At 42.9% G+C, this 26,706-nt stretch overlaps 1 protein-coding gene and 1 long non-coding RNA gene across 4 annotated transcripts in view; one reads left to right on the forward strand and one right to left on the reverse strand.

Moving 5' to 3' along the window:
- Positions 1 to 26,706, reverse strand: part of DYNC2H1 (dynein cytoplasmic 2 heavy chain 1) — a 164,829-nt gene that overhangs the window by 101,679 nt on the left and 36,444 nt on the right. For 2 of the 3 annotated variants that reach the window (XM_083499072.1, XM_083499073.1), the window contains 18 exons: positions 25,776 to 25,978; positions 24,807 to 24,989; positions 24,055 to 24,237; positions 23,091 to 23,314; positions 21,092 to 21,207; positions 20,177 to 20,376; positions 18,205 to 18,469; positions 17,531 to 17,738; positions 15,959 to 16,088; positions 10,596 to 10,751; positions 9,330 to 9,589; positions 8,272 to 8,518; positions 6,762 to 6,913; positions 4,961 to 5,105; positions 4,209 to 4,311; positions 3,032 to 3,199; positions 2,790 to 2,920; positions 747 to 995 (listed from right to left, as the gene is read on the reverse strand). In XM_083499072.1, the coding sequence (XP_083355198.1) occupies positions 747 to 995; positions 2,790 to 2,920; positions 3,032 to 3,199; positions 4,209 to 4,311; positions 4,961 to 5,105; positions 6,762 to 6,913; positions 8,272 to 8,518; positions 9,330 to 9,589; positions 10,596 to 10,751; positions 15,959 to 16,088; positions 17,531 to 17,738; positions 18,205 to 18,469; positions 20,177 to 20,376; positions 21,092 to 21,207; positions 23,091 to 23,314; positions 24,055 to 24,237; positions 24,807 to 24,989; positions 25,776 to 25,978 (3,323 nt within the window). The remainder of the gene's footprint in view (positions 1 to 746; positions 996 to 2,789; positions 2,921 to 3,031; positions 3,200 to 4,208; positions 4,312 to 4,960; positions 5,106 to 6,761; positions 6,914 to 8,271; positions 8,519 to 9,329; positions 9,590 to 10,595; positions 10,752 to 15,958; positions 16,089 to 17,530; positions 17,739 to 18,204; positions 18,470 to 20,176; positions 20,377 to 21,091; positions 21,208 to 23,090; positions 23,315 to 24,054; positions 24,238 to 24,806; positions 24,990 to 25,775; positions 25,979 to 26,706) is intronic. The other variant, XM_083499074.1, reaches the window with a different exon arrangement.
- LOC310705459 overlaps positions 14,373 to 26,706 on the forward strand; it is a 73,770-nt gene continuing 61,436 nt past the window's right edge. The window contains exon 1 of the long non-coding RNA XR_014525305.1: positions 14,373 to 14,848. This is a non-coding gene — a long non-coding RNA (uncharacterized lncRNA). The remainder of the gene's footprint in view (positions 14,849 to 26,706) is intronic.

Consider the following 26,706-nt stretch of genomic DNA (forward strand, 5'->3'; position numbering starts at 1 on the left):
TCTGAAATAATGAAACTAAAGTTCTCAAAATAAGATCTGTTTCACACTTCAACCTAGGATTACATAGGATCTATATTTTCATGGTATAAACAAATGCAGCAAGCCACATAATATTTCAACACATAAGCTATAAGCACATGATTTGAGGCTAAATGCAGTGAGAGGTGCCTGGTCTCAACTATTTTACTGCAGTTTCTGGTTTATTTACTGTGTTTAACATCACAAATCAACAAAGGTTCATTTGACAAGTTATAAAATAATTAAATAATTCAAAATATTTTAAAGAAAAAAATAGTTTATGATGTGAAGTTACTGAGACCGTTGATATATTTCTAATGATACTCTCCTCCTCATAGTCAGATATACACCTCAAAATAGAACAGACAAGATTGAGGAAAGAAAGAAACAAAACACAAAAGTATGGGAGGGACAGATAACACTTTTAAAAGGTGAATGGTATTAATCCAGAAATCTTGTCCAAACTAAAGCAGCTAATGGATAAACAAAAGAAACTGAAAATCCCTGAATTTCTACTCATTTATAAAGACCACTTTAAAATAATTTAGGAAGGTATATATAGCACCATCCAGTTCAGCTTGGCACGTATAAATAGCACACAGCATAATGTTTCACTTCCTATAAACAACAGATTGTCCGATATGGAATCTTTCAATAGTGATTTTCCTTTATTTAAGTTTTTTGAGAAGCAAGCTTGAATAACATAATATATATATATTGTAACTTACATGTTTCAAATCATTTTTAAACTGCTTCATTTCATAGCCTCTGGAAATTTTCGGTGTAATGAGAACAGCTCCATGCATGTGACTAACCAATGAAGTAACAGTTCGACGGCCCACTCCACTTTGGCCTGCTAACAGAAGCGACCCTCCAGGAAAACTCAGTACTCTGTCGATTCTAGATACATAATCAAGGACTTCTGGGAACAGCAAAATTTCTATTTCGTGGTTGTCACGCCCATAGTGAATAATGCCCTGAAGAGAAAGAACTAATAAGTAAACAAATGTAAATGCAACCATTAAATATAATGATATGCAACAGCAGAGACATAATACTGGTTTGTTCTTGAGATATACTAGCCAAAATGTAGAATTATAAAAATCTACTTTTATTCTAGAGGGTAAAGTTAAAGGGACCCCTGACCGTTAGATCCAGTCAGGGACGACTTTGGGGTTGTGGCGCTCATCTCACTTTACTGGTCGAGGGAGCCAGCGTACAGCTTCCGGGTCATGTGGCCAGCATGACTAAGCCGTTTTCTGGTGAAGCAGAGCAGCGCACAGAAATGCCGTTTACCTTCCCGCCAGAGCGGTACCTATTTATCTACTTGCACTTTGACGTGCTTTCGAACTGCTAGGTTGGCAGGAGCAGGGACAGAGCAATGGGAGCTCACCCCGTTGCGGGGATTCGATCCACCAACCTTCTGATTGGCAAGCCCTAGGCTCTGTGGTTTAACCCACAGCGCCACCTGCATCCCTATTCCAGAGGATAGAAGTTGCTTAATTCATTCATAGGCTTCTCACCTCAATTTGTATTGGGGGAAAATGTTTGTACAGCTGGAAAGTTTGGGTGAGTGATGAAATCTGGTGGCCTGCTGTGAAATTATCTTGCCAGCTATACAAATGGCTTCTATGTTGTTATTATAATCCCAAAGACGTGTCTAGATCTCCCTGATTAGGAATAGAAGAACAGGCGATTCATTGATTCACACCTGTTCATCACTCAATAAGCAGCAAGAAGATATGAAACCGCTATCACAGACGAAACATCACCATTAGTAGTACATTACATCACCTCAAATGGGACCATTAGTCTTATCTGAAAGGTGCTACTGAGTGGGCATTTGGACACCACCAAGTAGGTTGTATTCTTCCAGTTTCCTAAAGGCAGGGAAAGATTCACACTCTTCAGGAAGCTTTTGGTCAACCCTCTCTTGGCTAAGTGTATAAGACACCTAATACTATGGTATATTATTCACATACAGCAGGAGACAATAATTTACCACAAGAGGTCTGGGCCGCGCCATGGGCATTGTGACAGGTGCGGCACGGGGCTTCAGCCAGAGTTCAGCCTGCTGGCCCCGCGCCTGGCACCCGGCTCAGCGCTGCTGCTGGTGGCACGCTCGGCGGCCACGCTGGAGCAGCTGGAGGGTGAGCTGCGCGCCGCCTCCCCAGCGATCTGCATGCATAGCCTGTCTGCCAACCTGGCCTCGGATGACGGGCCACAGTGCGTGGTGGACGCTACCTGGGAACTCCATGGGGACAAGCCGATGGAGCGGCTGCTGCTCATCAACAAAGCCAGTGAGCAGATGGCGCCAAGACGTGCTCCTGAGCACGTGCAGAGTACATTCCTCCTCCAGGTCCGGAGGCAGCTGTGGGACCAGCTTGCAGGGTATTTATATTTTTCAAAATATAGTCCGGTCCCCCACAAGGTCTGAGGGACAGTGGACTGGCCCCCTGATGAAAAGTTTGCTTGATCCTATGCATATTTACACAGAGGTAAGTCCTACAAGTAAGTTTATGAGGGACAACCTTAGCTGTATAAGATGCTGCCTTTAGCAACTGTTTATAGAATAAGCAGCACTGTGTGTTTTTACAGCAGTTGGCGGACTCTTCAGAGCAAATGTTGGGGTAGTGAGGGTGCTACAAAAAGGAAGAGAGAAGGGGAAGTCGCATTGAGTGAAGGAAAGTCTGTCTGTACAAGTTAGTATTCAGTCCCATATGAATTTCTGAAATACATATATATAAATATCTTGATCTGTTTTGATATACCTTTTTGATGACATCTTTTAGGTCTGCTGAGTTAAGTTTGCCAAGTGGCCTTCCATGGGATGGCAATGTTTGTCCTGGGGCCATAGTGGTTCCTAGTTCATGACGAGCTCCCCATGTTACATAGAAACTATCTGCGAAAATATAATGAAGGTGGGGTCATATTATATTTTATATAAATTTTATTTCAATGCAATAAATATTGGAAACATGAAAACAAAACCAACCATTTTATTTTATTTTACCTGCCATGTTGTCCAAAATATCTGAACCCCAATCTCCTTGAAAAACTTTCATCAAAATATTATCAAATACATGAAGTTCCTTGGATCCAACAATTTTGTCACGAAAGAGACGGCGGGCTTCATAAGCAACAATTTCCAAAACAGTATCTACCGTGTGTGTTGATGACCCTATGAAGTATAAATTAATAATATACATTATAGAGTTCAACCTCTGAAATTCTGCATTTCAACAGAAAGTCAAAATTAATGCAGCAATATAGGTTACATACCAGAAGGAGACCATCAAGAAGCAAAGGGGGAAATAAAAATAAAGAATTAAAATGAAGGCTTCAAAACTATTCTAATTTCAAAGGTATATGGTAAAACCAGGCTCTTCATAAGCATTAAACAAAAACAATACAATGGCACTTAATAGGAATTTTCATTTAGGTCATTGGCAGGATAGCTGTCTAAGTATAAGTGCTCCTCATCTTAGCAGCAAGTAAGACAGCAAAATGGTGTGACAAATAAAAGATGTATGCTACATCATAATATTACAGCTCACACTGTCTCTTTTTCATAATGCGAGGAAAGACTTCAGTAGATGTTGCTGCATATGTCCCTGACTTGTAATTGAGATAAAATAATACCTATCTATCTGTCTCTCTATCTATAAAATAAAAGCTTTGCCTTTTGCTTATTTAAACTGATATATTATTTTTTCTGCCAGGGCTATTTGCCACAGCTCACTGTACCAAGAATTCAATGTCAAAAGTTCTGCAGTTTTCCATATTTTGGTTATCACCCTGCAATAAATGAACAAAGTAAATTCTATTGGTTCCTTAGATATTAATTTCTCAATTTGCTCCTCTCAAATGGTTAAAAGAGCTACTTCTGGCGTGGCATATAGTTTGCTGTGTAATGTTTGCCATTTCTGCAAATGGCAGGTTCCAAAACTTGGATACAACGGGACATGGTCACCACATATGCATATGTCACCATACTGACCACAATGTTTACAACCTTTTATACTGTTTGCATTTATTATCTTTGCCAGACATACTGACAATAGTATTGAACCTGAAGCAGCATATGCATCAGAACAGTCTGCAGAGATTAAGAAGCAGCTTGGCAACTTCAACTCCAGCAAAAACTTAACTAGGTGCTTAGTCATAGAGAGTAAGTCAGAGTTACTCACCTCCTGCTAAATCATATCTGAACAATCCTAGAACCCACTGAGTAAGAATGCATGGTGTGAATAGGTAGTGGCTATGGTCATCTACTGTGAATTTTGCTCGAATCTGGAAATATAAATGATGTCAAAACTACCTCTTTTACTACAAGACTAACACTTGTTTTCAACAATATATTATCGTAATTTCCTACAATTTTCCTACAAAATATATGTATATACATTTACATGCCTAGAAGCACAATTGTGCACAAGTTTACTTTTTACCAAATTCAACAGGATTTGCTCTCAAGTAAGTGTGCACAGGACTACAGAATTGTTTCATTAGTGAATAGACAAAATAACAATATTCAGGATATAACTCTTAATCTCAAGGTCGAGGGTTCGAGCCCCACATTGCAGGGAGTTGGCCAAAATGACCCTCATAGTCCCTTCCAACTCTATGAATCTTGCTTCCAGATGTATTGTACGCAGTGCAGCTGCATTGTTCTAAAAGACACTGGGGCATTCAAATATTCACCATTATAAATATGACTACAAAGTTTAAAATCATTAAAACTTGGATAAAAGTGAATCTGGTATACATACAGAAACAGCACAGAGGAAACATTGAATGGGAGACACAATTGAACAGACTCATTTGCGCCACTAGGTATTTTGCTATTTCACCAGGATGTAGAAACTCTTAATACAGGAGACATAAATTCTACACCAAAGTTTATACCGTTTCATTAGAATCCAAATTAAATCATTTGTACCTGCTCATATACTTGAACCATAGATCCTGCCAACTGATGGATTTTCGCCAAAGATCCCCAAGCAGGATGATTCTTTAGGTTCTTGTGTAGAACAGGTTCTAAATATGCACTATAAATTGTTTGCAGCTGATCTCTTTCTGGATAACTAGAAATTGGAATTATAAGTATCAAACTTTCACAGTTATTTTAAATTAATTTGTATTGTTTACTTAGAACTATAACCATCAGTATGAGCTGAACAGACCAAAAATGAAATGAAGTTTGGCTTCTTTGAAGATCTTCATCCAAAAGATTGTTCCAGTAACTGGTAAAAAATGTTAATTTATAAGATCATTACATACAGTGAGCATTTTGCACAAAGGTTCCGTTCCTGGACCCCGTGTACATCGGTGGAGTGTGTATAAGCCCGCCCTGCCCCTGTTATGCCCTCTTCTGGGACCAAAAGGACCTGTATATCTGAAGTCTCACATCAGTTGGATAGGCACAAAATGGTTGCTGCCTGTACTATTTTTCATCCAGTAACCAAAAGATGAGTCAGAACCAGACTGCATTAGCTATGCTTTCAATTAGATTAATGCAGGACTACATTAATATGGAAGGGACGTGGGTGGCGCTGTGGGTTAAACCACAGAGCCTAGGGCTTGCCGATCAGAAGGTCGGCGGTTCGAATCCCTCAACGGGGTGAGCTCCTGTTGCTCGGTCCCTGCTCCTGCCAACCTAGCAGTTCGAAAGCATGTCAAAGTGCAAGTAGATAAATAGGTACCGCTCTGGCAGGAAGATAAACGGCATTTCTGTGCACTGCTCTGGTTCGCCAGAAGCGGCTTAATCATGCTGGCCACGTGACCCAGAAGCTGCACACCGGCTCCCTCGGCCAATAAAGCGAGATGAGCGCCGCAACCCCAGAGTCGGTCATGACTGGACCTAATGGTCAGGGGTCCCTTTACCTTAATATGGATGGTATCCAAGTTTAAGATCATATGACTTTAAGATAACAGGGAGGATTCTACATGTGTGCACCCAAACATTCTTAGAATCTCCCTTCATACTTTCCATGCTGAGAGGCAAGGTATGAAATTGAGCCAGCAGAGGCTTGCATGTGCAACACTGCCTGCTCCCTTCATTAAAGAGTGGACATGTTCACCCCAAATGTCTAAAGAGAACGTATAAATAAAAATTCTATTCTCCATAAGTGTCAAGACTCCGGGGAATTCTCTCCCTTCCCCGGTGGCCGCAAGGAGCAGAGAAGAACACAGTTCTTACTAATGAGTTTATTCAACCATCACGGCAAGAGACAAAGAATGCAGTCTGCCTCCCATTAATAGCATTGCTCCTCCCACCTCCCTTCCTACCAACAGCACTTCCCCTTACGGTGGCCGCCAGGGGCTAATTGTCTCTGAGTCCTTTGCTCTTGCACCCTCAATGAATGCTAAGTTCTGGGAGAAGGGGGGTCAGAAATACTCTCCAGTGATAACATCAGCTGGCTGCTCTGTCTCCCCGCTCCCTTCTCCCAACACTTCTCAACTCTTCTGTTCGCCTGTCTCTGAGCTGTGACCTTCCTCAAACCACTGCTGTAATTCCTCTCCTCTGGAAGCTCCAGGAGAAGGGGGGTCAACCTCTACCATTCCTCCTCAATCTTTCCCCCTTAAGTCCAGGCCCTGACAATAAGCATACTACTTTTCTGAGGATAATGTATGTTAAGCTATAATTTAGAGAACATAGATGTGTAGAGGAATAAAAAGAGTTCATAAATTCTGTTAGTCTAATATATGGAAATATTAAGAATTATCAAGAAGATACTTACTCAATTGCACACAGACGAACAATAGAAGTAAACCTGGAAGTAAGTTTATGCTTTCCCAGTGTTCCCCCAGCAGACATGGAAGCCACAATTTGGATGTTTTCTAAGCCCACCCATTCAAGATTTTCATCGTAAAATCCCTGATAAGTCAGCACCTTGGGATAAGATAAAATTTACAGAACAGACACATACAATAAGCAGAAAAAAATGTTTAATATTTGTAAGAGGCTTTTTCAAAGACTATGCAAATAGCAGTAACTATGACTATGTGGTCTAATAAAGGTTAACTCTATGCGAAATGCACACATTTCAAGGAGAAATGCTGAATTATGTAAACAAAATCTACTATGGAAAACACATAAATTTCCTTAATTCATTAATTCTGAATGTATGAAATTTCTACAGTACATGAAGGTGCACAAGAGGTCGGCAACACTCAAAATGGAAGGCACTTTGGGGAGAACTAGTCACTGGGAAAAGAGGGAAGACATGATCTTGTAAGTTGGGAATGCTACAGCAAGCCCACTGTTAGCTGAAGACACTGCCCAAATCACTACTGATGTTATGAGCCCCATAGAGATCTCTAAACAGGGCTGATCAGAGCAAAAGGAAGAATGGGTTGATTGTGAACTGGATCCTGGACAGGAGCCCAGCAACCTGGGAGGCACTGATATAGATGCTGGGAAGGGACCAAGTGGGTTGCCAGGAGAGTCCCGACTCAAGGTCATTGGATGCCCCAATTGCCATAGTGGAGCTGCCTGATGACTCGCGACACAAGGTGTAGAATTCCTCCTCATAGTGCATCTGCGAGGTTCATTATGTAGCTTTCATTGACTCTTGAAGATGCACCTCTTTATCTGGGCCTTTGGTACCTTATCTGTATCTATAGACAGAATTCAAACCCACCCTATTCTTTACACTGTAGCTTGCTTTAACTGATTTTAATATTAATATTTTAATTATTGCAACCCCCTGCTGGAACCTTAAGGTGAATGGCTGGTAAGAAATAAAACAACACTAAATGGAAGCAATTTGAAGTGCATATAAATGTAGGTTTTCTTACATGTGACCTGTTTTCCACAATAATTGAACCAAAATGCTGCACTACAAACACTCCTGAACTTGTTATTTAAACCAAACATTGTGCATCATAACTTGTCTTGCTTACTCTTGTCAAGCTGCAAATTTTATTCTGCACCCATGTTTAATGGACTGCGTAATTTCCTATTTGGGGAAAGGACTAATGTCAGAATTACGACCTGAGACGGTAATAAATGAATAGATAGCCATGCAGCGCACCCAGAAGCTCACCCTCCTGAACAATAAGTCTTCTACTGACAGGCACACAAATGCATTCAGAGAAACATGCTTTTAAAATAATACACAAGGATTTTCAAGAAACAAATATTATACCAGATATTATAGTGCAATTTCGTGAAAACATCAAAGGAAGTGTGAAGTTCCTTCCTATACTAGAATTCTGAAAGCAACATTTAAACCAAATTCTATTCACCTGCTGCAGGAAAGCCACAAGTGTGCTCGTCCCCCATTTATCCGGTTTGGGCAAATTGATATCCTTTAAGTATAAAACCAGTCTTTCACAATCCTTTGGCCTGTATACGCGCCCAGTATTGGTGCTGATCACCAAGCATGTCTGGCTTAATTTTTGGAGCAGATGTCGAGATGTAGTCTGTGCGCTGCAGTGAACTGTGGCAATTTGAGTGGACCGAAGCTGGGAAAAGGCATAACGAAGCAGCATTCTGGGGGGGGGGGGGGAATGAAAAGATGCAAATTCAGCACACTGGGGGGAAACATCTAAAGTCTGTCTTAGCCATGTGAAATGAACACGCAACAACTAGAAAGCAAAACATTAACCTTGGACAAGTACATGGTTTTCACATGAGTATTCATTACAGCACAGTTAGTAAGATAAACTTTAAAATTGCTCTGATCCTTCAGGCTTCTTTGAATTTTCATTTATTTGTGAGGTTGACTGTTCTTGCACAGCACTTCATTTGGAAGCTCTCATTTCGCTAGCTCACTCCAAATCCCACCCACAACTCACCCTCAAGGCAAAGCTCCAACCACTTCGGACTCCCTCTAGCTCAGCTAGAGTTGGTTCCTTAAATGTGAGGATAAGCACTAGACTTGCAGAAGCAACATATAGCCTAGGACCTGGGAATAGTTGCCTAGGCGCTAGATTGGTGTGCATAGGTATTCAGAGCCATAAAAATGACTGTAGGTGTTCTCTTTGACAATGAAGAGTTAACTATCTGCCATCTGCATTCCTTTGGCTGGGGAGCATCCCTGACACCATGCGACAGCCTGACATGAATGGGAAACCCACAGCAACCTGCACATTATATTTTAGGAATATTCCAGAAGGAATGGAGCACAGGGCAGTGATGTCATGGTATAAAGAAACAGAAGGAGGAAATCCACATGCCTGGAGTAGCGGAACAGATCCATCAGAGAACATGTGATTTTCAAGTAATACTGCCATCAACATCATTTTAAGTATTAGTAGGCCTGCATTGATATCACAGTTAGTATGAAAATGAAAATCCGTACCCTTTTCCACATCCTTCAGGCCCAACAAGAAGAAATGGCTGCTTACAATGAAAGCCTAGCCAAGGTTTAAAGTAATCCAAGCCTCTTTGCATATCAGGCGTTTGAATGACTGGAAGAGTCTGGATATTGCTGAAATCATCAGCAGTCAGGTTTTCAGGCTTTTTCAATTGGTATGACATTAGGCGTTCAGTATCTGGATCATAATAGGTGTCCAATGGTTTGTTGGGATTCGGTGGAGACTCACGTGCCCAAGCAAACACCTTTCAAAAATTATATTAAAACATTGTTAAATGTACTCCTAAAAATACCAAACGTAATTGCTATAAAACACATCCTTCACAAACACATCTATTTATTTATTTTGCCAGATTTTATTTAACACTTGATTGAAATAAAACCTCAAAACAGTTTACAAAGTGAATAAAACAATAAAATTATCAGTAAAAACAGTTTAAAACAAAACATTCTATATCTAGACCATATGTCTGGATATAGAAACTTAGATACAGAAAATAACTGTATCCTTTTTTCATCTAGAAAATTATCTCCCAAGTTTGAACATGTCAGTTCATGCTCAGAACATAAAAAGCATGTTCCCTTCTAATGATTCTAGAGAGTTAGATCTAGACTGGTAGCCACATTTTAGTCCTATTGAAATCAATGGGACTAAAGCATGACTTAGTCTGGATCCAAAACACCGACTCTTCATTCTCCACCACATGTAACATAAGTTTCTGCTACTCAGGGTATTATTTCATTATTATTTTTTAGACTTATTAGTCTCCTTTCTTTTTTTTTTCTTTTAAAAAAATTCAGTGTGACTTTCAACAATAAATATTCACAGTGATGTGGCTAAAATGACTTCACCGCTGTTATTCTGTCCAAACCCTCTATATAAGTTCTCTTGCTTCTGCCTGAGAGCCAACAATAAAAAGCTTAGCTTCAAAAAAGAGTGTACTAATCTTTTTGTACTGAGACATGCAAAACTTGTACAATGCTTTATCTTCATATGCTATCTAGAAATCACTACACATTTTTCCTCATCACATTGTTTGTTATGTAAGAAATTTTGTTGCACTTCACATCTGATGTAGACTATTGGGTTTTGTTTTTGGTGGCACAACTGAGTGCCAATGTAAGTTTTTGGCTATTTTTCTTCTTCTTGAGATATATTTTTAATTTTAAACTCTCTCTCTCCCGCTCTTCCCCTCTATGTCTACCCTGAAACTGCTAATGATTAGAATAATTTTGTCTTCCAAATAATACCTCTTTTGTAAATTCCTGCCGTGATTTCATGTTGAGATTTCCACCCAATCCTCTTATCAGGCTAATTATAAATTGTCCACGTTCAGTGCACTCATGAAGATGAGACAAACCATTCATCACTGTTCCAACCAAACTTGTTTCTACCACATAGTCATTCTGTAAAATAGAGCATGCAGTAAGATACTTGTAAACTAGCTTGCAACAGCAGGACCAAGTTTTAGTGCAGAAGCCTATTTAAGTAGGGAGGTAAATATTAACAGAAACTTGAGAGTGGCCAAGACAGCACTCAAAAGTACATATACAATCTTAAAACATCAATCTTTAAAAAAATAATAATAATAATAATAATAATAATAATAATAATAATAATAATAATAATTTATTTATACCCCGCCCATCTGGCTGGGCCTCCCCAGCCACTCTGGGCGGCTTCCATAAAAACCAAAAATACAATAAAATATCACACGTTAAAAACTTGCCTGAACAGGGCTGCCTTAAGATGTCTCCTGAATGTCAGGTAGTTGTTTATCACTTTGACATCTGCTGGAAGGGCGTTCCACAGGGCGGGCGCCACTACCGAGAAGGCCCTCTGCCTGGTTCCCTGTAGCTTTGCTTCTCGCAATGAGGGAACCGCCAGAAGGCCCTCGGCGCTGGACCTCAGCGTCCGGGCAGAATAATGGGGGTGGAGACGCTCCTTCAGGTATACTGGCCCGAGGCCATTTAGGGCTTTAAAGGTCAGCACCAACACTTTGAATTGTGCTCGGAAACGTACTGGGAGCCAATGCAGGTCTTTCAAGACCGGTGTTATATGGTCTCGGCGGCCGCTCCCAGTCACCAGTCTAGCTGCCGCATTCTGGATTAGTTGTAGTTTCCGAGTCACCTTCAAAGGTAGCCCCACGTAGAGTGCATTGCAGTAGTCCAAGCGGGAGATAACCAGAGCATGCACCACTCTGGCGAGACAGTCCGCAGGCAGATAGGGTCTCAGCCTGCATATCAGATGGAGCTGGTAGACAGCTGCCCTGGACACAGATTTGACCTGTGCCTCCATGGACAGCTGTGAGTCCAAAATGACTCCCAGGCTGCGCACCTGGTCCATCAGGGGCACAGTCACCCCATTCAGGACCAGGGAATCCTCCACACCTGCCCGCCTCCTGTCCCCCAAAAACAGTACTTCTGTCTTGTCAGGATTCAACCTCAATCTGTTAGCCGCCATCCATCCTCCAACCGCCTCCAGACACTCACACAGGACCTTCACCGCCTTCACTGGTTCTGATTTAAAAGAGAGGTAGAGCTGGGTATCATCCGCATACTGATGAACACCCAGCCCAAACCTCCTGATGATCTCTCCCAGCGGCCGCATGTAAATGTTGAAAAGCATGGGGGAGAGGACAGAACCCTGAGGCACCCCACAAGTGAGGGCCCAGGGGTCTGAACACTCATCCCCCACCACCACTTTCTGAACATGGCCCAGGAGGAAGGAGCGGAACCACTGTATAACAGTGCCCCCAGCTCCCAGCCCCTCAAGACGGTCCAGAAGGATGCTATGGTCGATGGTATCAAACGCCGCTGAGAGATCCAGCAGAACTAGGAAACAGCTCTCACCTTTGTCCCTAGCCCGCCGGAGATCATCAACCAGTGCGACCAAGGCAGTTTCAGTCCCATGATGAGGCCTGAATCCCGACTGGAAGGGATCCAAATGGTCCGCTTCTTCCAGGCGTGCCTGGAGTTGTTCGGCAACCGCTCGCTCAATCACCTTGCCCAGGAATGGAAGATTTGAGACTGGGCGATAGTTGGCCATCGTGGCCGCATCTAAAGATGGTTTTTTAAGAAGCGGTTTAATAACCGCCTCTTTCAGCGGGTCTGGGAAGGCTCCCTCACGGAGGGAAGCATTCACCACCCCACGAAGCCCATTGCCCAGTCCTTCCCGGCTAGCTTTTATAAGCCAGGATGGGCAAGGATCCAGGAGACAGGTGGTTGGTTTCACTCGTCCAAGCAGCCTGTCCACATCCTCGGAGGTAACAGATTGGAATTGATCCCACTCAACTTGACTAGACAGAACTCTAGCACTCTCCCGTCCCGGCCCTGCTCCCACGGTGGAGTCTACTTCTTCCCGAATCTGAGCGATTTTATCTGCAAAAAACTTTGCAAAATCATTGCAGGAGAACATGTGGTCCGTACTGGGCCCCGATGTTGCAGGTGGTTCCGCTAAATTGTGAACCACCTGAAAAAGTCTCCTGCTGCTGTTTTCTGCAGATGCAATAGAGGCGGTGAAGAAATTCTTCTTCGCCGTCGCTATCGCCACTTGGTAGGCTCGACGTTGAGCTCTAACCTGTGTCCGGTCAGATACGGAATGAGTTATCCGCCACCGGCGCTCTAGCCGTCTCAACGATTGTTTCATTGCCCTCAGATCCGTGGAAAACCACGGGGCTGTCCGGGCTCCATGCAATCAGAGAGGGCGCTTCGGAGCCAAACAGTCAATAGCCCTGGTTAACTCCACATTCCAGCGGGCCACCAGGGAATCAGCTGAAAGGCCATCAACATTGGATAAAGCATCCCCTACCACTCTCTGGAAACCATTTGGATCCATTAAGTGGCGGGGGCGGACCATCCGAATCGGTCCCACCTCCCTGCAGAGGGGATGGGTCACAGAGAAGTCCAGTTGCACCAGGAAGTGATCTGACCATGGCACTTCTTTCGTTTCGCTTTTACTTAGTGTCAGATCACCAACATCCATAGAGGTAAACACCAGGTCCAAGGCATGTCCACGGCTATGGGTTGGGCCAGACTTATTCAGGGACAGCCCCATGGAGGCCATGCTTTCCACGAAGTCCCGAGCGGCCCCTTGTAAGGTCGTGTCGGCATGGATGTTAAAATCCCCTAGGACGACCAAGCTAGGTGTCTCCAGGAGAACATCCGCCACGACCTGAAGCAGCTCGGGCAGGGAATCCTTGGTGCAGCGGGGAGGTCGGTACACCAAAAGGAATCCTGTACTGCCCCTATTGCCCAACTTCCAGAACATGCACTCAGAAAACTGGGTCTTCCCAATAGGACGCCTGGTGCAAACTAATGACTTCCTAAAAATCACCGCAACCCCCCCTCCCCGCCCACATGACCTGGGTTGCTGTGCATAAGAGAAACCTGGTGGACAAGCAGCGGCAAGGACAGGCCCATCTGCTTCATCCAACCAAGTCTTTGTTACACATGCCAGGTCAAATCCTCCATCCATGATCAAGTCATGGATGGCAGTGGTCTTATGAATCATTGACCTGGCATTGCACAGGAGCACCTTCAGGTCATGTGGGTATCCCTTGCTGATTCTAGTATCCATCCGGTCAGGACCAGACCCGGAGGCAGGGATAGTCCTCAGACAACGACTAAACCTGCCTCCTCTGTAATGACATGGTCTGGTCTTAGTGTAACTCCTCCTCCTACCGTGATCACCGAGATCGGTTGTCCCAGTGCATCCCCCCCTGTGGAACATGCCCCAGCCATTTTATGGGCTGGGGCCCACTCCCCGGCAGCCCTGAACCCTCCCCCTAAAAACAAAATAACACCTTAAACAAACAAACAAAACCAATAAAACAATACAAACAAAAAATGTAAAAATTACAAAAACATCAAAATAAAAAAATAATAATTCCCCAAGCCCAACCAAATATCCATCCCACCCCCACCCCCCCACATACAAAAAATCCAAAGAAAATTTTTAAAAACATTTTAAAAACACTCTGTGCCTCTCCAGCAATAACAACTGTCCTAGTGAGGCCTGTCAGGCCCCGCCCTGGGCCAGATGGTAAGTGGCAGGGAGGAGCAGGGCCCCCAAGCACTCACTCAGGGAGTCTTCCTGGGCAGCAGGCCGCAAGCAGCACACAGTCCTTATGAGGCCCCAGGCCCCGCCCCAGGCCAGATGGTAAGTGGCAAGAGCAGGGCCCTCAGGCACTCACTCAGGGAGTCTTCCTGGGCAGCAGGCAGCAAGCCGCACACAGTCCTTATGAGGCTTCAGGCCCCGCCCCAGGCCAGATGGTAAGTGGCAGGAAGGAGCAGGGCCCTCAAGCACTCACTCAGGGAGTCTTCCTGGGCAGCAGGCTGCAAGCAGCACGCAGTCCTTATGAGGCCCCAGGCCCCGCCCCAGGCCAGATGGTAAGTGGCAAGAGCAGGGCCCTCAGGCACTCACTCAGGGAGTCTTCCTGGGCAGCAGGCCGCAAGCAGCACGCAGTCCTTATGAGGCCCCAGGCCCCGCCCCAGGCCAGATGGTAAGTGGCAAGAGCAGGGCCCTCAAGCACTCACTCAGGGGAGTCCTCCTGGGCAGCAGGCCGCAAGCAGCACGCAGTCCTTATGAGGCCCCATGCCCCGCCCCAGGCCAGATGGTAAGTGGCAAGAGCAGGGCCCTCAGGCACTCACTCAGGGAGTCTTCCTGGGCAAGATGGTCTGGTAGAACATCTGTCTTAAGAAGCAACACATAGGTTCTATCTACTATCTTAAAACATTTGCTCTGGTAACTACACAGTGACTATAGTTAATCCTCATATGCTCCACAATCAGCAGAGCAATGGATAAATGATGAGCAAGAAGAAAAGATAGGATGGGACTGACTCCCTCCCTCCTTCTGCCTCTCCAGTCTCTCACACCTCAAATGTGTTCTGACCTCAGGGATACCAGACACTTTTTGGCCCAGGAGATCAGGACTGTCCCCTCAAAATAGAGAGACCCATTTTGATATCCCCTTGCCTGTTGAGGCTTTGGTCACAGTGTTATCCATGCAGATGAGCAAGATAGAATACATGCACAGAGAGCCACGTGGGTACTGCTCCAAGCAAGGCAGGAATTGAAATTGGAGTTCAGCAGAGGGGGAGGCTTTAAACAAGAAAATGCTAATATCATTTCCTGCCTTTGAAACAGGAGGAGGAATTAAAACCCACTTAAACACCTCCGACACTCAACTTAGAATTTGTCCATTTAAAATATTTATATACAGTGCTTTTTTTCTAAAAAACCAAACAAACATTTATCCTACTCATATTGAAATACTGCCCCTCAATGAGGCCAAACTTAAGACACTGTTTATATATACAGTGGTACCTCGCAAGACGAATGCCTCGCAAGACGAAAAACGCGCAAGACGAAAGAGTTTTCCGTTTTTTGAGTCATTCCGCAAGACGAATTTCCCTATCGGCTTGCTTCGCAAGACGAAACGTCTTGCGAGTTCTTGTGAGTTTGTTCCCTTTTCTTAAAGCCGCTAAGCCGTTAATAGCCGCTAAGCCGCTAATAGCCGTGCTTCACAAGACGAAAAAACCGCAAGACGAAGAGACTCGCGGAACGGATTAATTTCGTCTTGTGAGGCACCACTGTATATTATCACTCACCTGTTTTAGGACCCAGTTTAGAGCTTTCTCAAAATAATCCCCAATCCAGTTTTCAAGATTTTGTCTGCATTCTTCGGGTTGGTTCCTTAGCCAGGATTTTATCAGTGAATTAAGATCAGTATCTTCATCACTAGAATGGGATATACCTCAGATTAAAGCAGGAATGTATGTTGCCATAAACCAATACATAAACAAGTATAGGAAGAGCACACACAGCCTCCTTGCCCAAGCCTACAAACAGGGGCGAACGAAGGATAACCAACACCCAGGGCGGGGCAAACCGCCGGCTGCGCATGCGTTGTGCTGCTACGTACGATGCATGCGTGGTGTCACTACATAGGGCGCATGTGTGGCGCCACTACGTACAGCGCATGCGTGCAACACCGCACATGCGTTGTACGTACCGGTTTGCTGCCAGTGCTGCCCGAGCGCCGAATGGACGGTGACTGGATCCTCTGCTCACGGCTGCCGTGGCGGAGGAGGGATCCTCCGCTTGTGGCTGTAGCGGCGATGGAGGGATCCCACCACCGTCCGTACGGCGCTCAAGCAGTGCCAGCAGCAAACTGCTATGTACAGCGCGTGTGCAGCATCGCTACGTATAGTGCATGCGTGCGACATTGCACATGCATTGTATGTAGCAGTTTGCCGCCAGCGCCGCTCGAACAACGTATGGATGGTAGCAGGATCCTCTGCTTGTGGCTGCAGCTGTGAACAGAGGATCTTCCACATGCGGCGGCGGCATGGTGGCTGTTTGCACCGCTGCGCCCGGGGGTGGAGGGCAAGCACCCCATGGGGTGCCTTGTCTCACACACACGACATGGCACCCAGGGCACACCGCCCCCCTGCCCCCCTTGTGACGCCCTACAAACAAGCCCAGAAGTCTTATATTTGCTTTTTGAATTGCAGCTAAATGGTTTATTTAAATAAAATAATCTTCCATGTCATCAGTACTGAAAATTATGTTTGACAGCTGCAGAACAAGCCAAGCTATTAAGAATACTTCAAACTACACCTTCATGTCTTAGCATGTTCCAAAGCTGATAATTACGATTTCCTGGTTTTGAATGAAATGGAAAACCATGGTTTACTGAAGACTTCCTGGCTTGTTCACTTGCTCATGCAAAGGAAGAACCAAAATAAAAATAAAAATGTGGCAGCTATGTCTTCTTCATATCTCAGCTTATTAAACCCAACATGGCCAACTAGCTAATTGGTGTTTCTTTGAAGCCCTCTTTGAAGTTGTTAATATGCATAAGAATCCCATTACAGTTGCTGTCAGACCCACAACTCAATTTAAAGGGAACAATATGGAGAGGTCACCAATTCCATGTATGTAGTGAAGCCTGCCAATAACATTTGTGCGAGAGTGTTGTGCTTATAAGAAACACTACCTACCTTCCAAATGAGCAACAAGCAAATGGAAACAATGAAGGCACAATGGAATGAAGCAATGGCTGGTTAAAATAATTTGTGTATTTTAAATTAACTACCTCGAATTTTGTTCAACCTTCCTTAGCATGTATAATCACTGAAAAGCACTCTAATGCACATTTATGTCAAATGTCAAATTACCTTAGGAAGATCATCCCCATTCGAGATATTGTGGCAGGAGAAGCACAACTCAAATCGTGGGTTTCAAAAACAAAGTTCACATTTGGGCCAAACTGAATTCTTTCTCCACTGGGCATAGTAAGTAGACGGTTGTCATCAAGGACCGAATTCAAGGACTCAATCCACTCGGGATCTATGTCACCATCACATATTATCCATGAAGTAACATCTATTTACAAACAGTAACCAAACATTGTATCTCAAACTAGTCACTTTTCAGTAGGAGTTCAAATTAGATTTTAACATTTGCAATTGGAGTAGATACAGGGGACAGCAAGTATAAATTCTGAGGTGCAACTGCATGTATGAACATGAATGTGTGCAACTGCATGTATGAACAAACAACTAGATCAAGCCAGATGAATATGCTCTCTCTAACCACGTGCTCTATATAAATGGCTACAATGCAAACAATTATTATTGTCACCATAGTCGTTTTCTTGTTTACTTAGTGTCTTGTAAGTAAACACACATAGTAACACTACTCCTCTTATGGTGATTGACCAAACTTAGAATTATAATTCTATACACACTTTAATACGTACAGTGTGTCTTATTTCAGAGTAATCAAGATTAGGATCTAAAAATAAAACTCCTTATTTATGGAAGCCAAGATTTCTAATTCACAGACGTACCTGCTGGTTCACGTACCACTTGTCGAGCACTGTTTGTAAGCACACCATCAGACCATTCTCTGGTGTCCATGTCTATATGACCTAGTAACTGGCGGCGAGGCATCGCTTTGGGGTTCATGGTATATTGCTTCACTACTTTCCCAACTTTCCCAAGTGCAGCCCTCAACATTCTCCAGAGGGTTGATTTGCCTGCCCCGCTTGGGCCTACAATAACTACCCCCATCCTCTGGCGTAGTTGCTCATACAATTCCAGAACTTTCTTGATCTTTACCAAAAAGAAAAAGTAGGATAAAACACACTTAAATGTTTATAGACGTCATCCCTCAAACAAATAAGGAGCAGGTAATAAGACATTTTCAAGTTTTCGTTTACCTTTTAAAAACAAAAAGGAACATCAAGTACTGGTTCCTTTCACTTTTGGGTGAACAAGGCACTTGATATTCTGGATTAACTCATCTCACAACCCAAGGAAGAAAGGAACATGTAACCAAGTTATGCCATTTAGTCCAGATCAGATGATTGCTCCCTAATCCTGTCCCATGGCCAAGCTTAAGAAAAAAGACTGAGGAATATCCACAGCCATTTAGATAATGACATCTGAGAATAGAACCTTGGTCCCGCATCCTGCCTCCCAGGGGACTGGCACAAGTCAAAGCTCTCTGCCAAGTGAAGCCTAGTTGCTATGTGTATAAAATGCTAGCTATTGGCTACAGCCAAGTGTGCCTTGGATGCCTCATTCATCCCATACCAGAATGAATCTTCAAAGCCAGGACCCCATGTTCCTGTATCCATTTACAGTGGGAGAGGCATCCAATAGTGTGGAATGTGCCCTAGTTAACCCTGATCTCTAGGGTGAGAACATGATACAGTATGATTCCTCTTTTTTTTCTTTCTTTTCTTTTTTGCAGGGTTTGCTTTGAAGAAGAAGAAGAAGAAGAAGAAGAAGAGTAGTAGTTTGGATTTGATATCCCGCTTTATCACTACCTGAAGGTGTCTCAAAGCAGCTAACATTCTCCTTTCCCTTCCTCCCCCACAACAAACACTCTGTGAGGTGAGTGAGGCTGAGAGACTTCAAAGAAGTGTGACTGGCCCAAGGTCACCCAGCAGCTGCATGTGGAGGAGCGGGGAAGCGAACCCGGTTCCCCAGATTATGAGTCCACCGCTCTTAACCACTACACCACACTGGCTCTCACCACATTGACAGAGGGAAACCATAAGAGAAGAAAAATAGCAGAGAGAGAACAAAAGACTCCCCCCCCCCATCTGAATTAAAAGAGGACAGTGTAGGAGGGGGAAAGGAAATGACTGATCAGCAAATAAAAGTGAGTGAGTAAAGATACCTAGTAGTTTGAGACCATGAATACAGTTCTGTCCTGGGCTAAGGCAAGTAACTTTTACGTTGCAAACAACGATCACAGGGTTGTTTGCAACATAAAAACACTAACATAACATAAGAGAGAGGGAAAAAAAGGAATTAACACCCCCCCCCAAAAAAAAGGAAGGAGTCATCTGACCAAGTCTAGAACACAAAATTAGTTCACCTGTTCCGTTTTGCTGAGAAATGTGAGGAGGTAACTAAAACAACTGGATGCTTCTTTCACACAACTAGATAATAAAATCATTGCTTTTAGTGTCTTTAAATTGCATGGAGGGATTTTGTGTCAAGCAATTCAAATCAGATCAAATTATTTTGACTCTAATCTTACAGGTTTGCAAGGGTAAGTGCCACAAGAATCAATGAAGGTTATTAAAATGTAACTTAGTAAAATATTTTTACGTTTGATTTTACATATATACATTTTGCATATATTCATTTACATAATCCGCAAACGTATTTCCAATAACTATGGAATTAAGATTTTTTCCCTTTAGTATTTTTATAACCACAACAGATTCACTATAAGTTTCTTAAGACTTTTAGGCAAAGACCAAACTCAAGATATTCAGTATCAGGGTTGTAGCTGATACTTACCTGAGTAGATATAATTTCCAAATTGGCCTCCTCAAAGACTTCTCGTAAAGCATTATTTAGCTCTGCATAATCTACATCCTTGAAATCAATACCAGGAAAGACATCTCTGACTAATGCATCAAACCGTGCACAATCTGCAAATGTAAGCTTTGACATCGTATTGAGTCGCAGTGCTTGGACTACAATATGGCTTTCATTAACTACATGGGAGAAAAGATAAGAGGATACAATTTAATTTCTTCGTGCTTCAAGATGTAAGAGAAACATACTAGCTGGTGTCTAGCATCACAAGATAATGCAATCCCTACAGATGGTGGATTTGTAATGCCTTAAATTTCACGTGGAAATTCAGTGACAAAAGGATAAGAGCTAGATGATATACTGAGTATGAAAATATTCAGCAGTGTGGTGAAGACATTAATTCTTAGGTTTATGCCACAACTCATAAGAAAGCTATGGTCTTTTTAACAATAAGCTCAACAACTCTGAAAAAATTAACTAATTGTTAATGCAAACCCACTGTGCCAAGCATTGTCTACTGTTTGACAGGACGCCAGATTCAACAAACTTCCTAGTTTTTATATTCCCCTATGACTTCAAAAGACATTAGGATTTCTGCAGCCATGTTAGATAATACGCTACTGTGAAGCAGCATCCAACTTTGGCTCTTATTTGAAGCAACTAGGTTCCTAATTGAACTAGGAATCAAGAGTACTGTGGGTATTACCAGCGGTCATGGTAATACATCAACTCCGTGTGAATCTGGCCTTCCAATGACTGTGGGTCAGTTGCAGGATTCTAATTGTGGGGGGGAAAGATTTTACATCTGCTGACAAATAGATTCCCACAAAAACAGAATGCTTGAATTTGAGAAGTCATATAAAGATATAAAGAAAGACAACGTCCAAGTTTTACCTGTCTCTTTCATTCCATTTTTTTTCAGCTGTCGAAGAAGGTTCCCACATCCCCTCAGAACAGTCTTCAGTGCTCGCAAGCCCCAATCATAATGTTGCTGAGGTGTCAAGAGTTCCCTGATTTTTTTTTAAAAAAAACAGTCATATTTTAATGCTTTCTCCATGTACAATCATTGATCTACTTCCCTTTAGTACTTGAGAAGGAATCAAAAGCTTTAATAGAGTAACGAAGAGATGCAGAACCAGGGGCTAAGTTAGAAACCAACATTAAACCATGGTTAGTTCAGCTTAACTCCACTGTCAGAGGTGGTATGCTTCTATTATTCCTGTATTGCAGGAGATGAGCTCAGGATCCCACTAAACAATTCCGTGATTCTATGATTCTGAATGCCAGTTGCTAGAAACCACAGAAGGGGAAGAGTGCTGTTGTGCTCAGATGCTGGTAAGGGCTTCCCATAGGTATCTGACTGGACACTGTGAGAACCAGACATTGGATCAGATAGGCCAATGGCCAGGCTCACTAACTGCAGTTCATCTGAAACCATAGTTTGAAACTGGATTATGAATCTCAGCTTGCATTAACGATGGTATATTATTATGTTAAAGCACATAATAATCATAATTTGCTGTGTCACTCTGTGCCTTCTGCCTCAATGGCTACAGAGATTAAAGGGAAGAGCAGCTGGAACACAAAACTAATAGCGTAGCTAAGAGACTTTCACCAGCACTTTCACAAAAATTTATCTCTAATCTCTCTACCCAGCAGTTGGCTCCTTTCTCTGTCCATACCTCTCATTAACAAGAGTCTCCAATCCAATTGCCAGTTATAATTATTACAACAACTTTATAATAGGGGTGGGGAGCCTTTTTTGGCTTGTGGGACCAGATTCCTATCTCCCCCCACTGCATGGGTCACCTTTGACAGGTGGCTGAGCCAGCCAATCATCCTAATGACAACAGGTGATTGATTGACAGTTGCGTGGACTGCCCCCCCTTTCAAAGTTGGTCAGCAAGGGTGGGGGAGATAGTTACAGAGCAGGATTTAACCTCAATCATTCCCTGATGGGATGCGGGTGGCGCTGTGGGTTAAACCACAGAGCCTAGGACTTGCCGATCAGAAGGTTGGCGGTTCAAATCCCCGTGACGGGGTGAGCTCCCGTTGCTCTGTCCCTGCTCCTGCCAACCTAGCAGTTCAAAAGAATGAAGTGCAAGTAGATAAATAGGTACCGCTCTGGCGGGAAGGTAAACGGCGTTTCCGTGCGCTGCTCTGGTTCGCCAGAAGCGGCTTAGTCATGCTGGCCACATGACCCAGAAGCTGTACGCCAGCTCCCTCAGCCAATAAAGTGAGATGAGCGCTGCAACCCCAGAGTCGACCACAACTGGACCTAATGGTCAGGGGTCCCTTTACCTTTACCTAACCCCTGATGAGTGTGGAGTTGAGCTATGTGGAGGACTTCCCTGAATGGAACTGGTATCAGCAGCAAACCTAGCAGGATTTAACACCACCACATCAGTCTGTGAGCAGGGAACTACCACATCCAGCTCAACTGAGCTGATCCCACTATCAGCTGACATCAAGGTGACATCACTTAATTGACAGGTAGGTGTGGCTTCAAAAGGACGGCCTCATGAGCCAAACAGGAGCCCCTGACAGAGGTTCCCCACCTCTGCCCTATAAAGTTAGTCAGTATTACTATGCTTGTATTGGGGAAGGAGATGTAAGTCAGTAATTCCCCTAAAGCCAGTCAGCAAATTGATGCATGGGCTGGCATTTGAACCTGGGTCTTCCAGCTCATAGCACCTACCCTTAATGAATATGCAACACTAGATCAAAACAAGAACACAAGAATGCTTCACAGCCATGACTCCCTCTATGATTTTTAGTATTCAGGAATAGCAAAGTACCATATGAGCTGATATTAAAGAATAAGCATGCATCCCAAAGAGCCAAAGTTTATATTTCCTAAATGGACTGCCTGGAGATAGAATAAAACACCTACCTTGCTAAATTAAAAATATCCACTAATTTTCTTCCCAGAGTTTTTGCATCTTTGAAACCTTCTGAATATAAAATCACTTCTGCAATGAGTTCATTATCAGGCCGAGTCATAGCAACGGGCCTAAAAAGTTGTTTGAGATTGTCGGGCAATTTTTGTCTGCCTCCATAGCCCTTTCCAGCAGGATTCATTGTGATAAAAATTCCAGAGTTGTGATCCATTTCCACCTGACATTTAAAAAAGGCATTCATAAGGGACTTATGAAACAATTGTATATCTAATGACTATTTGGCAAAGTGACCATTTCCCCATGTATTCTCATTCCCCATTAGCCAGAAATGGCAAGAAACAGCTCTACCCTGAAGCTATTTCTTCATATCTTCCATTGAAGCACCAGCACCAGCCACTGACCCAAACAGGACATTGTACTAAAGAGGAAGTTGCTCTGATCCACTGGTGCCAAACAAATACATTTTAGATATCTATCTAGTTTTTATGTCTTTCTCTTTATGAGAGCCTTCTAAAGATAATTGTTGACACAAACAAGCTGAAAATTCTAATTACTAAAATCCTTTGAATTATACTAGTTTACAGTTAGGACAATTCTTTGACCTTTGCAGTTTATCCCATGGGGAAAAAAAGGTTTCATAAGAAATTTAGAAGAAAGAAAAAAGTAGATGGGCTCCAAGGATGATTCTTTCACTCATTAAGATCCTACAGATTAGAGAAGGCATCGCCAAACTCGGCCCTCCAGATGTTTTGGGACTACAACTCCCATCATCCCCAGCTAACAGGACCAGTGGTCAGGGATGATGGGAACTGTAGTCCCAAAACATTTTGAGGGCTGAGTTTGGGGGTGCCTGGATTAGAGTGTCACTGCAAGAGTACAGGAACGGACAAGGTACGTAACTCAAAATAAAGAAAATGGCAGAACTGTTGTAAAAGAGGATAAAATACCATACTTTACCTCCTTTCCAAGTAACTCACACACAGGTTGGTGTTTCTTTAAAGCATGTTGAATTGTCTGGATCTGCATAGATACAGCAGACAGAACAGCCTCCTCCAGCCGGTTGAACTCATCAAAACAGCCCCAGGCTCCACATTTCACTAAACCAACAAATATTCGCCCCATAGATTTCACATCAATGCCCTTGAAATAAGAATGTTAGTTAAGATATGGAACCTTCAGTATTCAATTTCCTATTTGAAAAGTTTTAATAAATGTATTGAAGGGAAGAGTAATGGTATTTGAAAAATACATTAGGGCCTATTCAGACATTGCTTCCCTCTCCCGCTCCTCATGCATGGGGGGACTAGTTTGCACACAGATCTTAGTTTTGCATACTTCCTACTCCACTCCTGTTCCTAGAAGATAGCACACAAACTAGGAGATTCTGCCTTAATTTAAACATTGGCTCTGTGTTTCTCTTTCACATGCTTACAAGGAATCACTGGGGGAGCAAAAGGAAACATGAGAGCCTAAGACTGACTCTTGAGTTCATCACATGCAGAGGTCTGCGGCAGTGGCAAATACTGTCTGAACACTGTTATATTTATTAATACAGTAGCATTATAAATTATTGTTACTTCGGGATAATTTTACTTTGCTTTTCACAACCTGACTTCAAAAGGGACTTGCAAAAATACAGCATTAAAAATAAAGCAGCAGTAGTTTATAAAGGCCAAAACCAGGACTTTGAATTGAATATGCTGCCTTACCTCATCACAATTAAAAACTAAAACTTGTCTTCCAAGCAGTCCTCCCAGAGCCTTTACAGATTCTGTCTTGCCAGTTCCTGCTGGACCATAAGGATTCCCTCCGAGGCCCATCTTCATAGCTTGGGTAAGCGTGAGGTAACACTTATCAGTTAATGGCGTGTAAACAAGCTTTGGCAAATTACCCTAATGACATAAAGAAAAATATCTTATCACCCAGCACAATAAGATCAAATTCAGAGTTTGGATTTGATATCCCGCTTTATCACTACCCTAAGGAGTCTCAAAGCAGCTAACCATCTCCTTTCGCTTCCTGCCCCACAACAAATACTCTGTGAGGTGAGTGGGGCTGAGAGACTTCAGAGAAGTGTGACTGGCCCAAGGTCACCTAGCAGCTGCATGTGGAGGAGCGGGGAATCAAACCCGGTTCACCAGATTACAAGTCCACCGCTCTTAACCACTACACCACACTGGCTCTTACAATCCTAGCTCAATCGTACAGATGTAAACTAGACAAGAGAACTGCAAACTCCAAATAAGTAATAATCTATGCTTGTCAAATATGAGGGAAACCATGCAAATGTGCATAAGTCTATATTTCTTGAAGTCGCTCACAAATCTGTTAGCTTGCCATGGAAGGAAGGAAGCACGCCTTATGTATGTCATATGGCCGGACAGTGCATGATTTAAAAAAGCTAAACAAAAATGGCTATTACAGTTGATGGGGGCCACGTTATCAAGAGCAAACACAAATGAAAATAATTATCCATTCATTCTGGGATACAGGAGTTAAGAAGTGTTGCAAGCACTTCAGCTAGTGAGCAAGGGTGACTATAGTTTTTGCTCCCCTTAAATAATATGGAATGTGCTATGAAGGAGGGATGGGGAAAGCAGTAGTATTTCTGAATGCAAGCAAAATGCATGATTAGGAGATCCCTGCAATAAATTTTGAAACTGAAATGAGAACAGTACCTGATACTCATAAGTGTACTGGAGTTCAGCATCCACCATTTGAATGTAGCATCTTTGATTCTTTAGATAAAACCTGAGTTGCTTCTTCCAGGCCCAGTCATCATTGCTCTGCACCTGGGCTTCATTTAGCTGCCGCACAGTATCAATGTTATGAATAACATCAAGAATAAGAGCTTTAAGCTTCAGCTCAAGGATCCCAGATTCTGAAGATAAATAATATTATTTCCAGGAGACCATTAAGCAGACCATTAAAAGTTTAAAAGCAATTATATTAGCCTCTTATTTATCTTGCTTTATCCAGTCATTAGCTTCTCGTTTACTCTTACAAATGAAACGTAACAGAAGGGGGGGGGATTTAACAATCTCACGCATTGTATACAATGTAACGATTTAACATAAGATGTGATTTTTTAAGGATTTGAATTTAGAAGAGCAAGCAGCTTGCCAAGTGGCTTGTCTTATAGTATTAATTTTTAATAATTTTATTATTTATACCTCGCCCATCTGGCTGGGTTTTCCCAGCTACTCTTATGGTATACATTAAATGGTTTACATTACAGTTAGCATTGGAACGTCTAATTCAAATGGATTATTAGAGGATCAAACCTCTCACCCAGCAGATGCCCAGAAGTCATATCCCTTATTTTTAACCTAAAATTATTGGTTGTGATAAACAGATGAGATAGTAGTACACCTCTGAACTGAGAACTACCACCCCATCACCAACTTTCCCTTTTAGGACAAAATGCTTCCCTTGGGGAAGCGTAAGTACCACCTCAGGACACCTTACATGAACAAGGAATCCTACATCCCGTGACCTGGACTTTGAAGTCAGCAGAGGGGGGGCTTTCTGGGTGTTCTAGGCGAATCAAAATGTTAGGATGTGCTGAACTGCGATGGTTTCATAGTTCACTGATGATATTTGGCAATT

The sequence above is a fragment of the Podarcis liolepis genome, assembly GCF_965112155.1.
Source record: "Podarcis liolepis genome assembly, chromosome: 4".
Classification (NCBI taxonomy): domain Eukaryota; kingdom Metazoa; phylum Chordata; class Lepidosauria; order Squamata; family Lacertidae; genus Podarcis; species Podarcis liolepis.